Source organism: Porites lutea, chromosome 7 (assembly GCF_958299795.1).
Source record: "Porites lutea chromosome 7, jaPorLute2.1, whole genome shotgun sequence".
Lineage (NCBI taxonomy): Eukaryota > Metazoa > Cnidaria > Anthozoa > Scleractinia > Poritidae > Porites > Porites lutea.
The window spans coordinates 10,753,541-10,771,742 of record NC_133207.1 but is presented as its reverse complement, the minus strand read 5'-3'; the positions used below and the strand labels follow the sequence as shown (position 1 = coordinate 10,771,742).

Below are 18,202 nucleotides of genomic sequence, written 5' to 3'. Positions count from 1 at the left end.
AGTCTTTGGAATTTCTCTAGCGCCACACTGTAAGCAAGGCTGGACGGGCTTACTTTTTGGTTCCAAAGCAATGTGCTAAACATAAAAAGCTAAAAGCAAAATAATTGTATGTATAAATGAACGTGTGTAAATTCTACTGTACAGTGGTTCTTCTGCTCAAGTGACAGAAACTTAAAGGTCTTACAAATCCAAACCAAACCCAGGTGAAACTGTCCTGAATTTTAATCAGGTTTTAAGATGTGACTTCATTTGAGACCTTTCAATAATCCGGTGTAATAAAATGAGTGAACTGACAAACATCTTGTAGTGTTATTTATTTCAAACAGTAATATCTACGATAAAAAAGTAAAGGTTTGCTGGCTTAAAAAATCGTTGTTCAGCTATTGTAATATTCCTGTTTTTGTGGTGATGCTATATTACAGGTTTCAACGGATTGCACTTTCATATTAGTCATGCGGAAAGCCACACGAAGATAAATATACGTAGCGCATGTCTCCGATTTGCGCTCCTGGACAACACATCTCCTGTGATGCTGTACGACTGTAACGATCTCGACTGGCACCTTAAAAAATCGCGATGTTCGCCAACAACATTCGGCATCAGACTCTCAATTGGTAACCTTTTGATGGGCTGCTTTGTTTGGAGTCATCCTTCCGTCTGTTCGGGGAAACAAGACAAAAAATAACTGTCTTAGTCTTACTTAGGCGTCGCGTGTCACCCAAAGAAAGGAATGGCGTAGTTTGTAACGATCATTTGCAATCGAGAGTTCATGTCGAGTTCATTTAGGTCAAAATATATATTTTAAAAAGGTGGAAATGGAAAGAGAGTTTTTTTGCAATGGCCACTTTTTCGAAAAAGCTGACCATAATCAGCTGTTTTTCGTGGAGGCTCAGTTTCCACTCCAATCTCCTTTTCTAACATGGTAGAACGTCTAGCTTGCCGACGTAGCTTGTTCAGTGAATATAAGTAATCCGGAAACAAAAGTAAATTAGTCTTCTGACCAACGAACACAGGACAAGTATGTTTTAGCTGATGTTGGCACTGATGTAACAACAACCACAACGACAACAACAGAACAAATATTTAATATTTGTTCTGTTGCGATCGTTGCACCTTAAAAGGTATTTTTCGAAACCCTCTCTGGACTAAGAAAAAAAGCTTCACTCTTGTTCCAGGGAAAAGTTTGCTGTCCTTGCGCTGCCAGTGATATGATGAAACAATATACCTAACTAAAGAAGAAGCGAACTCAAAGCTTACGGTGAAAGTTGTGCAGGACCACGAGTTTTCTCTGGCGCCAAGCCACTTTGATTATCAACTTTTCTTGGCGAACTCATCTGATAGGGATGAAACTGTAGAAAAATAAGTTACAATTACACAAGTCAAACTTTTGGTGATTTTGATAACATCCTCTTTAGGTAGCGAGCCGAAGGCGAAAACTAGATGAAGTAAGTATCCTTGCATTTCTATCGTTTATTTTTTAATAGTCAGAAATTCAGCTATTACGTTTTCGGATAGCCGAGAACGCCATTTTTTTTTAAGTTCACTATTGCTCGAGCAGCCTAGTTTCCCGGCAAACATACCATGGGTCAAACTCGTTTCCAATACCATCGAATCGATGCCATATTGCTCCCATTTTCCAAATATGGTAAGCGCCAGTTGGTTATGAAGAATTAGCCGGGGGATAGGAGTCAATCAGAAACGGCGAAATATTTTGATTGAACAAAAAGTGTGGAAAAGCCTAGCGCATAGCCTGCGTACCTAGCATATAAACTAATGATGAAACGGACCATAAAATCCAGTGAATTTCACATAACACATGCATCTTACCGCGACTCTGATCTCTCTTGTGAATTTGTCCAATAACTTTTTCATGTCCAGTTGACATGTCTTGAGAGGGCTTAAAGTCAGATACTACAACACAAACACAAAATACAACAATGGGTTCCATGCAGTCTAACGGTAAACTACAACTATATTTGCTGACCATACATGTCGGTAGGACGACACGGGTGAGGTATAAGACTAAAGGAAATGAAAAATTGTGGTAGATTTGTCCTGGGTAGGGGGTACACCTGGGAATTCTTGGTGGGGGTGTGCCGCCCTGTTTCCAAAACCCTGACCGTATTTCAGACCAAAAAGTGTCCTTTCCACACCTGTTTTCTGTTCTGGTTACTAAGAAATAGCCTGCAGTGCAGGCGTTTTTTGGGTGTGCGAAACCTTGTTCGTGTTCGTAATATTGTTGTAGCCGCCATCTTTGATTTTATGACAGTGGAAGATTGGGGAGAGTAGAAATAGTAACCCTTACGGTAGGTGCGAGGGCGAAAGAAGGAAAGGGGGGGAGGGGGGGGGAGAAAAAAAATTTTCTCTTCTCTCTCCCCGCCCCCTCCCCGCTCCCTTTGACTCGCCCCATCTCCTCCTCTCTTCGGGAAGTCTCAACATGGCGCTTTCGCAAGCAAATTGCGCGCTCAAAGAAAACGCCAGCACTGCAGGCTATCTAAGAAATTGTGTCTTCAATTTACTTAGATGAGAACGCCAACATTCTTTAAATCTATTTCGCATTCGCATATTACTCTTTCTTTCTTATTCATTTGGAATTTTGAAACAACAAATCCCGTAGTTTTGTCGAAAACATACCCAATTCCAAACCAAAATTGGTGAAAGTAAAGTCTAAAGCCCGTTTTCATACCTAAACAGCGTAAAAACAATACCGTTTAGGGTGGTACATACCAAAATGGCATACCGTATTTATTCGATTAACCGCCCTGGGCCCTTATTAAATTTTTGGACCTTGAGAGTGGGCGCTAATTCGAGGTAGGCGCTTATTCGAGGCTGGGCGCTTATTAAAATTTTCAACATTTTCAGCTAGTGTAGTATGTTTATTTTGCAACAAAACAATAAATGGTGATAACAAAATGTGAAGATGTAACAAAGCAAGGTTCCTGTAAAATACTTTTTCGGGGAAGTCTCTTATTAGTTTTAGTACTTATTCAATTTTTTGGGGGTGGGGTGGGCATGGTGGCTTATTTGAGTTCGAGTGGGAAGGGGGTGGGGTGGGCGCTTATTCGAGGCTGGGCGCTTATTAACTTTTTCTGCCTTTAGGATGGGCGCTTATTCAAGGTGGGCGCTAATTCGAGGTTGGGTGCTTATTCGAATAAATACGGTATATAAGGAGGAGTACCCCACCAGGAGATTTGTTAGTTTTACCTTCCACTGAATTCTCTCACAGCTATGTACGTCATGAACCACTGGCAAACTCAGTTTGATTTTCTTTACAGTATGATGATCTGAAGTAAGATGCAACAGTCACAATGTAACTATAACAACTACAGAAAACATCAATATGGGCTGTCCAATAAGAAACAGAAAATAGTCTGTATTTACAGTACTTGGTGCTGACACGTACAATTGTTGTATGACATGGTGAAATCATTGAGAAGGTCCCATAGGCTCTGTTGAAAAAGAAATTAACAATGTGAGGAGAAACTAGATGATATTATTTCTACCATCATCAGTAGGGCTGCTAAGATCATCAACACTCTTTCCTCCTCCTCCTCATCACAACCACCTACATGTATCTGAATCACTACAGATACATGTATCTTCCTACCTACACCCCCTCCCCCCGCTAATTACAATTAATGTCAACGCAAATGCATCACAACCATTTTTAATCTTATTGTAACCACTGTTACCAGTGGGGTAATGTACTCCCTACAAAGCAAACAGGACTTAAACATTTATAGTTATTAGCATGAACCTTCTTAAAATGGAGACAATCCGAGGAAATTGGTGTCATATTTTCCCTTGGCAGATTTGTCACCAAATTAAAATCAGGAAGAAATCTCCCCAAAAAGAAGCCAGGAATCTAATAATAATTATAGTTGTGTCAGTTATTAGCGTAAGCTTTCCTAAAAGCGTGATGATCCAAGGAAACAGGTGGAGTTTTTTCCTTCAGGAGATTTGCAGCTAAAATCAGGAAAATAAAAACAACGGTACATCACAATAGCATGAGCAGTGTTGTTTGCAAGTATGATTTTCACAAAACTCACGCAATCTGATGAAAGAAGTTACGATTGATTTCATTTGCTAGTAAATTCCATGAGAAAACTCACGCATGCACAATAGAAAAAAAAAGGGTTGATGGGAGAGCCTGCTTTTTGCCCGCCAGCTCACACTGCAAAAATCTAGCCTCTGCTGGAAGGGTAATCACCAGCAGCATCATCTTGATTATCTTTACTCTATTTTTTACCATCATTTTACCAACTGTCATCATCATTATCATCCTCATCACCACCGCCAACTCTTATAATCTACATCACCCTGTAAAGTATCACCACACTCAGATTACCATGTCTTTACAAAGGCTACACTCCAACCTTTTGCTGTACCCTTAAGCTTGTAACTGACCTTGAATTTCAGTGGCTTGAACATCAGGTCCTCTCGCCTACTTAGTCCCAGAGTTCCAAACCTGCCATTATGATGCACCCCAAGAACCACATGCCTATCAAACAGATTCATGTACAACCTTGTTATGAACTGTGTCATTAAAATAATTCAGGGCCATGTTCCATCACTGCTTTCTCCTCAGAGGCATTGGTGTTCCTGTGCAGTATTCAATACAGTGTAACCTTGATGTAACAAAGGGCCAAGGGACTGGCAAAATTTGTTCACTAAAAGGAGGTTTTGTTTTATTGAGGTTCTTTTTCATATATTTTACTGTTACTCGGGTAAAGATAATCATGCATTATATATTGAGGACTTCGTTATACAGAGGTTTCAGCCAATTATTTTGAAATAAGGGTGATGAGAAAGCTAATGATTTCAAAATAAGGATTAATGTCACCAGTATAAAACTTATTAGTAAATACACACTCAGTGATCTTGATGATTTAAGCAATCTGATTGGTTCGCTATCTCAGACTATTCAACAATATTCACCTCCTAGCGAGTGGATAATGTGTGAGCTCTGTGTTTTTCCCATTTTTTTAGAGAATGATCTTTTAAAAGTCGACAAAATCCTAGGGCTGACTTTTTTTAAGGCAAGAAAAGACTTGGAAGGATTCAATACGGCGTTTTACAATTTACTGTAGCTGAGTTTTGTGCTGGATGGATTGTTTACAACTAAAGTGCATTCGCGTAGAAGAAGCCGTTTCGTGACCTCAGCATTTTCTAACAGGAAAATTTTGGCTCAAAAATCCAAGTTTATTTATCACAAACAAATTTAAAAGGAAATGTTTGCAGAAATTCTACGTTTCAAGGAAACAGGAAACAGGAAAAAGAATGATACAGGAAGACGATGTCTTACCTCGAGCAACCGAGCCGCCATTTTTGTCAGCACTTCATGCGAAGAACGACACAACAAACCCTTTTGGCTATACACTTGGCTAGTCAACAGAAAACAACAAAGCTCTACTTTTCTTCTCAGGTAAGGAAACAGTTCAAACTTTTAGCGGTTCCTTTTAAGCCCGTACGCTGTTGTTTGCGAAATGATAAACTTGTGAATTGCCATGTTTGAAAATTCTGCAAAGATCTATTTTAAAACTTACGCGTGATTTTATCTGTCAATCAAATCGTACTTTTGAATGGTTTCCTCTCTGATTTTGGTGAGATCACTTCGTGTGTATATACTAAAACAATTATTCTTTTCAATCTCGGTGAATAGTGGCTTTGGGAATATTAACCTCGCCGCTTTCGCGGCTCGGTAAATATTTGGCCACTATTCACCTTGATTTCAAAGAATAATTGTTAAATATGATACTCAAAGTAGGATAATGACTTCAAAATAAGGCTTAATGTTGCCCATATAAAATCACCCAGCCTCATGCTCATTTTTGGCCATTTTCCAAATCTATTTGTCTTCTGATACAGTGCAAGGATAATCACCTTGAACTGGTAGTTCTTGACAGCCCAGGAGTGGGGGAGGGGGGGGAGGGGACTACTCCAGAGTTTTAACTCTGTCACTTCGAAAAGTGACAGGGATGATCAAAGGATTTTTGGGTTTGAAATTTTTCATTCTGGGAATTTTTTCGGGTGGAAAATTTGGGCAAGTATTTTTTGGGTCCTTGATTTAAAAAGGGATGTTATCCCATATTCAAGACAATTTGAAGAATGGTGTAGTGCCCCAGGCATATATCAGGAGCATAGTTCTATCAGATAAAGTACAACTAAATATGTTTGTGGTTGTTTTAAAAATTTAAATAAATCATTACTCAAGGTTATACCATTGGTACCATTGTTGTAGCTAATCCTCCAAATCCCTTCCATTTTCCCTTTTAAGTACTTCTGTCATCAAAATTCATCAACATAGGCACTTGTTGACAGTTAAAACAGCCGCAAAAATGACCAAGTTTGCTGTGGTTTTGTTTACTTGCAGTTTGTTACTAGGTAACTGTGGACACCATGCAGATATATTTATAACCAACTCATGTTTCTACCTTGCTAAAAAAAATATGCATTCCACGCTTGATAATAATTCTGACAAAAATATTAATAATAAACCTGAGCATATGCTTTGGCCCTAATGCTTTCCAAGGAATTAATACTAAGCTACTACCCTGTAAGAGTACATGTAACATGTGAGTTATAAAAATACCTATAGTAGTGTCCATTGAACTGAGTTTTGAAGCTTATGGTAAATCTCTGCACTTCATGAAATCCACAAGTGAGATACCTTAAATCATTAGGTTAAGGAGTATCTGTTATTGAACTAAACCTTCTCAAAATACAAGTAGGAAATAGGACACAGTAATCACACCAGGTTGAAACAATATTATTATTGTTCACTGACTTGCTCACACAGAGTTCCTACTGATCTCACCTGCAGTATGGTTAGCCTGGCGGAGTCACAGCATTTGCTCCTGTGCATGTATTGGTCTTGGTTTTAACTTCCTTGTTTTTGTCCTTCCTGTTTCTTAGTAGTGATCATAAAGTGGTTTGGTTTGTGAACAACACATCCTATATTCTGTAGGAGATGTACTTGTAGAATGAGTGCAATAGCTTCTTTTTGTAAAGGATACAATCCAACAATAACAGCCTCCAGACATTTGATAGGTAAAGACTCCTTTATCATTTCCCTTGCTGTGTCCATTAATCTAATAAACAAAATACACACATATAAATTTCTATCACTATTCATGACATTCAATGCAAGTGCCCGCCTTTAAACATCATTATTATATAATATTAAAATTTCAGGAAAGGTGCTGCTAATTTTGTTCTTATGCTGTAACAAAGAATTTAATATGCCAAGTTTAAAATCAGACGATACTGAGACATCTTTGGCTAAATTTTCTGCCAGACAATTAAAATGCCAATTAATCCAAACCGATGATCTTCACTAGGTGGCTGATGCCCTGCAGTACTGAAAAAAAGATCTTTGGCTACAAGTTTGTACAGTCAACACAAGAATTTTGACTTGAAGTAAAAGAAGTCAATAATACAATCACCCTGAAAGTGGCCTCCATTTTTTAATTTCGAAAAACTGAGTCCCTGTATGGTTATACCTGCATCACAGTGTCAAGGAGAAAATCATGAGTGTAAACACACTACATGTACCACTTGAAACACCAATGATTTAAATGTATAATGCTGGAATAGCAGTGATACATGTATGAATACAAAAACCAAAGGCTTTTTTTGGAGCATTTACACATAAATATTTCTGTTTCTTCATCGAGAAATTACCTCAGAACCTACTGGACCATAGGAAATGATACTGTTCTCTAGACTTAACTGGGGTATGTGTAACTCATACATGTATAAATCTTAAACAGGGCATTCTACAATACATTAGATTTTACTTTAGACCATATTTTGAGAAAAACAGGGTAGTACTAAGAACAGGCATAGCTATCTATATATAAAAACTGAGTAATAAGAGCAGTAAAATAATTTACCGTATCTGCTTTTTATGTAACTAAAATAATGCTTAATTTTTCTTCAGGCAGTTTTAAAAACTAACCAGCAGCTTTTCCCATATTTTCCCAATATGATATACAAATCTAAGTTTCCAAAAACAATTCTTTTTTTAGAAAAACAGAATTAGGCTGCCAGGCAAATAAAGTTTTCTTTAGAGGATACTGTAGCTGCTGTAAATAGCTCTGAATCAGTCCCAGCTTCTCTTCCACTGACATGACTGCAGTAAACACTGGTGCTGCTACATATGGTACCTACAAATAAAATGACATTAATTTTAGGACTTCTTAGGAACTGTCATTACAAATTGAGCTGCAATTTGTGGGTTAACAATAATGTTTGTAACCTCCCACAGCAACTCCATGGTCAGGTTATGTCTACATGTCTTGGCAAGCTAACTCACAGGAAAGTAAATCATTGCCTGCATGTGTATGTATTATCTTGCCTACCACTTTGTCTAACTTGCCTACAGCTACTCTGGCTACATCCTCGGAGACCCAGGGGCAGATAGTGGGGGCGAGGGAAAATCTAAACAGGACGAAAAATATGGCACAAAAGAAAAGTAAAGAACAGCCAGAAGAGCCTCTGTGGAAAATTTCTTATCAGACCAGTTCCAAACGGTCGCCGCCGTTCTGGCTTCTGATTGGTGCCAGAAAAACACAAGTCACCATTGTCACCATTGTCACCGTTGTCACGGTTGCCACAGTTGTCACAGTTGTCGCCATTGTCACTGTTGTCACCGTTGTCACCGTTGTCAGTGTTGTCACCGTTGTCAAAGTTGTCACCGTTGTCACAGTTGTCAGTGTTGTCACCGTTGTCACTGTTGTCACCGTTGTCACCGTTGTAACCGTTGTCACCGTTGTCGCCGTTGTCGCCGTTGTCACTCTTGTCACTGTTGTCACGCTTGTCACTGTTGTCAGTGTTGTCACCGTTGTCAGTGTTGTCACCATTGTCACCGTTGTCCCTGTTGTCGCCGTTCTCACTGTTGTCACCGTTGTCACCGTTATCACTGTTGTCACAGTTGTCACAGTTGTCGCCGTTGTCACCGTTGTCAGTGTTGTCACTGTTGTCACCGTTGTCAGTGTTGTCACGGTTGTCAAAGTTGTCACCGTTGTCACTGTTGTCACCGTTGTCACTGTTGTCACCGTTGTCACCGTTGTCAGTGTTGTCACCATTGTCACCGTTGTCCCTGTTGTCGCCGTTCTCACTGTTGTCACCGTTATCACTGTTGTCACAGTTGTCACAGTTGTCACAGTTGTCGCCGTTGTCACCGTTGTCAGTGTTGTCACTGTTGTCACCGTTGTCAGTGTTGTCACCGTTGTCACGGTTGTGAAAGTTGTCACCATTGTCAGTGTTGTCACCGTTGTCACTGTTGTCACCGTTGTCACCATTGCCACCGTTGTCAGTGTTGTCACCGTTGCCACCATTGTCGCCGTTGTCACTCTTGTCACCGTTGTCACGCTTGTCACCGTTGTCAGTGTTGTCCCCGTTGTCACTGTTGTCACCGTTCTCACCCTTGTCACCGTTGTCACCGTTGTCACTGTTGTCACCGTTGTCAGTGTTGTCACTGTTGTCACTGTTGTCACCGTTATCACTGTTGTCACTGTTGTCGCCGTTGTCGCCATTGTCACCGTTGTCACCATTCTCACCATTGTCACTGTTGTCGCCGTTGTCACTCTTGTCTCCGTTGTCAGCGTTATCAGTGTTGTCACAGTTGTCACTGTTGTCACCATTCTCACCGTTGTCACTGTTATCACTGTTGTCATTGTTTTCACCGTTGTCAGTGTTGTTACTGTATAACCGTTGTCACTGTTGTCACTTTTGTCACCGTTGTTAGTGTTGTCACCGTTGTCACTGTTTTCACCGTTGTCAGTATTGTTACTGTATAACCGTTGTCAGTGTTGTCACCGTTGTCACTTTTGTCACCGTTGTCAGTGTTGTCAGCGTTGTCACTGTAAGTTGTCACTGTTGTCACCGTTGTCACTGTTGTCGCCGTTGTCACCGTTGTGGCCGTTATCACTGTTGTCACCGTTGTCACGGTTGTCACAGTTGTCACCGTTGTCACTGTTCTCACCGTTGTCACTGTTGTCAGTGTTGTCACCGTTGTCACCGTTGTCAGTGTTGTCATGGTTGTCATAGTTGTCACTGTTGTCAGTGTTGTCACCGTTGTCAGTGTTGTCACCATTGTCACCGTTGTCCCTGTTGTCGCCGTTCTCACTGTTGTCACCGTTGTCACCGTTATCACTGTTGTCACAGTTGTCGCCGTTGTCACCGTTGTCACTGTTGTCACCGTTGTCAGTGTTGTCACGGTTGTCAAAGTTGTCACCGTTGTCAGTGTTGTCACCGTTGTCACTGTTGTCACCGTTGTCACCGTTGTAACCGTTGCCACCGTTGTAACCGTTGCCACCGTTGTCAGTGTTGTCACCGTTGCCACCATTGTCGCCGTTGTCACTCTTGTCAAAGTTGTCACGCTTGTCACCGTTGTCAGTGTTGTCCCCGTTGTCACTGTTGTCACCGTTCTCACCCTTGTCACCGTTGTCACTCTTGTCACCGTTGTCAGTGTTGTCACTGTTGTCACTGTTGTCACCGTTGTCACCATTGCCACCGTTGTCAGTGTTGTCACCGTTGTGACAGTTGTCACCGTTGTCACTGTTGTCACCGTTGCCACCGTTGTCACCCTTGTCAGTGTTGTCACCATTATCAGTGTTGCCACCGTTATCAGTGTTGTCACCGTTGTCACTGTTGTCACCATTGTCGCCATTGTCACTCTTGTCACCGTTGTCACCGTTGTCAGTGTCGTCACCATTGTCACCGTTGTCCCTGTTGTCGCCGTTCTCACTGTTGTCACCGTTGTCACCGTTGTCACCGTTATCACTGTTGTCACAGTTGTCACAGTTGTCGCCGTTGTCACCGTTGTAAGTGTTGTCACTGTTGTCACCGTTGTCAGTGTTGTCACCGTTGTCAGTGTTGTCACCGTTGTCACGGTTGTCAAAGTTGTCACCGTTGTCAGTGTTGTCACCGTTGTCAGTGTTGTCACCGTTGTCACCGTTGCCACCGTTGTCAGTGTTGTCACCGTTGCCACCATTGTCGCCGTTGTCAGTCTTGTCACCGTTGTCACGCTTGTCACCGTTGTCAGTGTTGTCCCCGTTGTCACTGTTGTCACCGTTCTCACCCTTGTCACCGTTGTCACTCTTGTCACCGTTGTCACTGTTGTCACTGTTGTCACCGTTATCACTGTTGTCACTGTTGTCGCCGTTGTCGCCATTGTCACCGTTGTCACCTTTGTCACCATTGTCACTGTTGTTGCCGTTGTCACTCTTGTCTCCGTTGTCAGCGTTATCAGTGTTGTCACAGTTGTCACTGTTGTCACCATTCTCACCGTTGTCACTGTTATCACTGTTGTCACTGTTTTCACCGTTGTCAGTGTTGTTACTGTATAACCGTTGTCACTGTTGTCACCGTTGTCACTTTTGTCACCGTTGTTAGTGTTGTCACCGTTGTCACTGTTGTCACCGTTGTCACTGTTGTCACTGTTTTCACCGTTGTCAGTATTGTTACTGTATAACCGTTGTCAGTGTTGTCACCGTTGTCACTTTTGTCACCGTTGTCAGTGTTGTCAGCGTTGTCACTGTAAGTTGTCACTGTTGTCACCGTTGTCACTGTTGTCGCCGTTGTCACCGTTGTGGCCGTTATCACTGTTGTCACCGTTGTCACGGTTGTCACAGTTGTCACCGTTGTCACTGTTCTCACCGTTGTCACTGTTGTCAGTGTTGTCACCGTTGTCACCGTTGTCAGTGTTGTCATGGTTGTCACAGTTGTCACTGTTGTCAGTGTTGTCACCGTTGTCAGTGTTGTCACCATTGTCACCGTTGTCCCTGTTGTCGCCGTTCTCACTGTTGTCACCGTTGTCCCCGTTATCACTGTTGTCACAGTTGTCACTGTTGTCGCCGTTGTCACCGTTGTCAGTGTTGTCACTGTTGTCACCGTTGTCAGTGTTGTCACCGTTGTCACTGTTGTCACCGTTGTCACCGTTGTCAGTGTTGTCACCATTGTCACCGTTGTCCCTGTTGTCGCCGTTCTCACTGTTGTCACCGTTGTCACCGTTATCACTGTTGTCACAGTTGCCACCATTGTCGCCGTTGTCACTCTTGTCACCGTTGTCACGCTTGTCACCGTTGTCAGTGTTGTCCCCGTTGTCACTGTTGTCACCGTTCTCACCCTTGTCACCGTTGTCACCGTTGTCACTCTTGTCACCGTTGTCACTGTTGTCACTGTTGTCACCGTTATCACTGTTGTCACTGTTGTCGCCGTTGTCGCCATTGTCACCGTTGTCACCTTTGTCACCATTGTCACTGTTGTTGCCGTTGTCACTCTTGTCTCCGTTGTCAGCGTTATCAGTGTTGTCACAGTTGTCACTGTTGTCACCATTCTCACCGTTGTCACTGTTATCACTGTTGTCACTGTTTTCACCGTTGTCAGTGTTGTTACTGTATAACCGTTGTCACTGTTGTCACGGTTGTCACTTTTGTCACCGTTGTTAGTGTTGTCACCGTTGTCACTGTTGTCACTGTTTTCACCGTTGTCAGTATTGTTACTGTATAACCGTTGTCACTGTTGTCACCGTTGTCACTTTTGTCACCGTTGTCAGTGTTGTCAGCATTGTCACTGTAAGTTGTCACTGTTGTCACCGTTGTCACTGTTGTCGCCGTTGTCACCGTTGTGGCCATTATCACTGTTGTCACCGTTGTCACGGTTGTCACAGTTGTCACCGTTGTCACTGTTCTCACCGTTGTCACTGTTGTCAGTGTTGTCACCGTTGTCATGGTTGTCACAGTTGTCACTGTTGTCAGTGTTGTCACCGTTGTCAGTGTTGTCACCATTGTCACCGTTGTCCCTGTTGTCGCCGTTCTCACTGTTGTCACCGTTGTCACCGTTATCACTGTTGTCACAGTTGTCACAGTTGTCGCCGTTGTCACCGTTGTCAGTGTTGTCACTGTTGTCACCGTTGTCAGTGTTGTCACGGTTGTCACCGTTGTCAGTGTTGTCACCGTTGTCACTGTTGTCACCGTTGTCACCGTTGTCAGTGTTGTCACCATTGTCACCGTTGTCCCTGTTGTCGCCGTTCTCACTGTTGTCACCGTTGTCACCGTTATCACTGTTGTCACAGTTGTCACAGTTGTCACAGTTGTCGCCGTTGTCACCGTTGTCAGTGTTGTCCCCGTTGTCACTGTTGTCACCGTTCTCACCCTTGTCACCGTTGTCACTGTTGTCACTGTTATCACTGTTGTCACTGTTGTCGCCGTTGTCGCCATTGTCACCGTTGTCACCTTTGTCACCATTGTCACTGTTGTCGCCGTTGTCACTCTTGTCTCCGTTGTCAGCGTTATCAGTGTTGTCACAGTTGTCACTGTTGTCACCATTCTCACCGTTGTCACTGTTATCACTGTTGTCACTGTTTTCACCGTTGTCAGTGTTGTTACTGTATAACCGTTGTCACTGTTGTCACCGTTGTCACTTTTGTCACCGTTGTCAGTGTTGTCACCGTTGTCACCGTTGTCACTGTTGTCACTGTTTTCACCGTTGTCAGTATTGTTACTGTATAACCGTTGATACTGTTGTCACCGTTGTCACTTTTGTCACCGTTGTCAGTGTTGTCAGCGTTGTCACTGTAAGTTGTCACTGTTGTCACCGTTGTCGCCGTTGTCACCGTTGTGGCCGTTATCACTGTTGTCACCGTTGTCACGGTTGTCACAGTTGTCACCGTTGTCACTGTTCTCACCGTTGTCACTGTTGTCAGTGTTGTCACCGTTGTCAGTGTTGTCATGGTTGTCACAGTTGTCACTGTTGTCAGTGTTGTCACCGTTGTCAGTGTTGTCACCGTTGTCACTGTGGTCACCGTTGTCAGTTTTGTCACTGTTGTCACCGTTGTCACTGTCGTCAGTGTTGTCACGGTTGTCACCGTTGCCACCGTCGTCACTGTTGTCACGGTTGTCACCTTTGTCCCCGTTGTCACGGTTGTCACAGTTGTCACAGTTGTCACGGTTGTCACCGTTGTCAGTGTTGTCACTGTTGTCAGTGTTGTCACCGTTGTCACGGTTGTCACCGTTGTCACTGTTGTCACCATTGTCACCGTTGTCACCGTTGTCAGTGTTGTCACCATTGTCACCGTTATCACTGTTGTTACTGTTGTCGCTGTTGGCACCGTTGTCACCGTTGTCACTGTTGTTGCCGTTGTCACCGTTGTCACTGTTGTCTCCATTGTCACCGTTGTCAGTGTTGTCACTGTTGTCACCATTGTCACTGTTGTCACCATTCTCACCGTTGTCACTGTTATCACTGTTGTCACCGTTGTCAGTGTTGTTACTGTATAACCGTTGTCACCATTGTCACTGTTGTCACTTTGTCACCGTTGTCAGTGTTGTCACCGTTGTCACTGTTGTCACCATTGTCACCGTTGTCATTTTTGTCACTCTTATCACGGTTGTCACAGTTGTCACCATTGTCACTGTTGTCGCCGTTGTCAGTGTTGTCACCGTTGTCACGGTTGTCACAGTTGTCACCGTTGTCACTTTTGTCAGTGTTGTCACCGTTGTCACTGTGGTCACCGTTGTCACCGTTGTCACGGTTGTCACCGTTGTAACTGTTGTCACCGTTGCCACCGCTGTTGCCCATATTACCATCTTCACTCTCAACTTGTCATGCAACAAATTTCAATGTTGAAAGTTGCAGCTCTTTAAGAAAATCACGCATTGTGATTGGTCAACAGTGTGTTTTTGTGTCAGCGAACAAAATGGCTTGTTGACCTTCTGTGGTTTCTTTTTTTACTTCCCTTGTCAATGCCGTTCTAAGGCTATGTAGTTGTTTTGTAAGACAGTTAGGTGAAATGTTAAATTTTTGTCATAACTCATCCAGAGCTCTTGACCTTCGTGGCTTGTTTTTATACTCTGGTCCACAAGTTTCCCACAGACATGGGTGCTTTTCAAGTTCTTTTCACAAATCTTTTTTTTGGGGCCTCTAACATTTTTTCACTAATAAATTCACAATCTTGGGTCTCAACTTTCTCAACCTCCACAACCTCGGCCATGTTTACCTCCTGCCCAAATCGGATATGCCTGAGGTCAAGAGCGCGCTTACTCCCCATCTTTCCCACGTTTTTGGTCCGGGAAAATTGACCAATCACAAGTGTTGTGAAGTGAAGCAAGTTGTGATGCAAATGATAAAATTGAAAGTTTGTTGCAAAAAGTAGAACTCAGGTCTGCTTTGCGCAACATGTTGCTACAACTTGCAACATTGAAATTTGTTGCGCGACAAGTTGAGTGCGAGGGTAGTAATATGGGCAACAATGCTTTTCAACTTGCAATGCAACAATGTTGCGCGACAAGTTGAGCGAAAATGTTGCCCGTATTACTTGACCTTAAAGATCTTCTTACAATCACGCGCGATTATGCAGGGTGGTTGCTTTGACATTTTAATGTATGCTTTTAAGATGAGGTTTTCGCTTTTTCATAATCTGCTATTATCTATAGATATCAGAAATCTCCGTGAGATATTACCAGTAATGATCTTCATTGATTAACCAAATCAATCAATACTAATCCATTTGATTATTAATTTTATTCATTGCAATCGATGATTGATTTCTACTGATTATTATGGTTGGACACATAAACCAAAAAAGGTAAGATTTCTGCGCAGCCCTATAAATTCTATCCTATAAACTCTATTCATATAATTGATTATTTCTGTGAAACATGAGAAATACTAACAAAAGTACACATTGAAATACTGTGGAATCCCGATTTTTTGGGTTATTGCTGGAGTCTGTTCTGCAGAACAAAGTCAAAAGAAGGGACACAAAATTGAGCCTGTTCAATGATTGTAACTCCCTTCCAAAACCCCTGTCCCCCCCCCCCGCCCCCCCTCTGGGATGTAATAAAAATTAATGATCACTCCCTAACACAACTAGACTCTAAACATGGTTAGGAACTGTGTAGTGCTGATTAGTTGATTACAATTAAAATTTGTCTTTGTGTTAGTAGCGCTAAAATGTTTGAAAATTCAGACGTTTCGGGACTACTGTCCCTTTATCAGTGGAAGATGCCGTTACAACGTTTTAAATTTTTAAGGTGACTCGACCCAGTTTTTTTGGGGGGATACCATCCCTCTTTGAAGCTCTCTGGTATCCCCACCTTTACTTTTATCGTAAGTCTAACACATAGAATGGATAACATATAGATCAATCTACAATATAACATAAAATTTTTGGCGATCGGAGTAAATGTCACGTGGTAAAAATGCCACGCCCCTTTGAGGTCTGAGTCGAAAATCTGCTGTTGCCGGCATTTTTTCGTGAAAATCTCTCGGCTACATATAGTGCGCATTAGTGCCTTGCGCTGAACAGAGTTTCACCAAAATCGCAAAGACCCAATTCAAGAAATTCAGTGGTTTCCAAATTTAGGTCATAATTTATGCGAAAATGATAAGCAAACTTTACACGGATTATATCTAATAAACTATGAGATTCATCTCTGTATTTTGGGCATCCTTATAACAGATGGGTCCTTGCAAGTCAGCAAAACAATTTAGGGCCTTGTAAATGCGCGATTTCGAGCAAAGCAAACATTTAGAAATTATAGTTTTCGCTATTTGTTGACGTTTTTCAGCGTTTAAGAGTCAATCTCACGAAAAAAGCATTTTCTTAAAAATTCGTAGTTTTTTTTCCTTCAAATTTTTTCAGGGCCACAATTGATTAACTAACAACCCGGACTCTGAATTTCATGGTCATTGAAAAACTGTGACATTATCTTCTATAAGCCCAAACTTGAGTAAACATTGAAGATTTTTAACGTTTTGGCTGAGTTTGTGCTTTGGGAGTTGTCTATTGTTTCTAGTCTGTCATTATACAGCATTCTTGTTTAGCACGCGTGCAATGACCGCGCTTGGCTGACTCTATATGTTTGCTTTGCTCGAAATTGCGTGCATATACAAGGCCCTAAATTGTTTTGCTGACTTGCAAGGACCCATCTGTTATAAGGATGCCCAAAATACAGAGATGAATCTCATAGTTTATTAGATATAATCCGTGTAAAGTTTGCTTATCATTTTCGCATAAATTATGACCTAAATTTGGAAACTGCTGAATTTCTCAAATTGGGTCTTTGCAATTTTGGTGAAACTCTGTTCAGCACAAGGCACTAATGCGCACTATGTGTAGCCGAGAGATTTTCACGAAAAAATGCTGGCGACAGCAGATTTTCGACTCAGACCTCAAAGGGGCGTGGCATTATAACCACGTGACATTTACTCCAATCGCCAAAAATTTTATGTTATATTGTAGATTGATCTATATGTTATCCATTCTATGTGTTATACTTACGATAAAAGTAAAGGTGGGGATACCAGAGAGCTTCAAAGTAGGGTGGTACCCCCTAAAAAAAACTGGGTCGAGTCACCTTAAATGCAAAACTCTACAGCCGCGCGGCATAAACATTGACTTCAATTTTATTTGAGCGAACTCTTCCAGCGCGCTTCAAATGTTGCCACATTTGAATAAAATGACGCGCGCTCAGTGTAACGGCATCTTCCACTGATGAAGGGATAGTAGTCCCGAAACGTCTGGATTTTCAAACATTTTAGCGCTACGAACACAAAGACAAATTTTAATTGTAAACAACTAGACTCTGACTGCTTCGCTCATGTCGCATTGATTTTATACAAGTTTCTGGTGTGGTAGAGTCACCTTTCCTGCGAGTAGTCTGCATGTGGGAAAACAAACGCTAACTGCATCTCCTTCAGCTAGCTATCCAGCATCCTACCTTCTCTAGGTGTTGGCACTGTCTTATTCCCTGCACCATTTGACTTCCTTTAGGATGTATTTTCTCAACATGATGCCACATCCTTTCCCATGTTTTCTTTTTGATAGGGAAACCATCCTTATTTACGTAAAACAGTACACCACTTTCATCTTCATTTGGCAAGTCGTTAGTTTGCTCGTCATCTCGACTATAAAGGTTGTCAAATCCGTCACATTGGACAGTAGCTGGTTGATCCATGGTTTGCAAACTTAAGATTCAACCATGTCTTTGCTCATTTCAGGGGCTGATTTAATGATGCGGTGGCACAATATCAAACGCAATGATCCTTAATGTCAACGACGTGGCTGACTCCATCTATCCAGCGAATTTCTAGGGAAATTTTGATAAAAACGCGTACTGCAGCACCCATCTTCCACCTTCAAACGTTAATGCCTCAGGTTGCTATGCGACCTAGCCCTGTCCATGGGGATGTA

General features: G+C 42.1%; 1 protein-coding gene across 1 annotated transcript; it reads right to left on the bottom strand.

The window, feature by feature from the left end:
* Positions 1 to 314: 314 nt before the first annotated feature.
* On the bottom strand, positions 315 to 18,145 carry LOC140944249 (tubulinyl-Tyr carboxypeptidase 2-like). The gene is made up of 11 exons (XM_073393382.1): positions 17,730 to 18,145; positions 8,080 to 8,168; positions 7,446 to 7,502; positions 7,017 to 7,091; positions 6,593 to 6,670; positions 4,408 to 4,501; positions 3,404 to 3,449; positions 3,205 to 3,284; positions 1,828 to 1,911; positions 1,258 to 1,349; positions 315 to 657 (listed from the first exon to the last, which is right to left on the bottom strand). Exons 1-11 carry the CDS (start codon positions 17,964 to 17,966, stop codon positions 600 to 602), a joined length of 990 nt encoding a protein of 329 aa, XP_073249483.1. The 5' UTR covers positions 17,967 to 18,145; the 3' UTR covers positions 315 to 599.
* Positions 18,146 to 18,202: the final 57 nt, after the last annotated feature.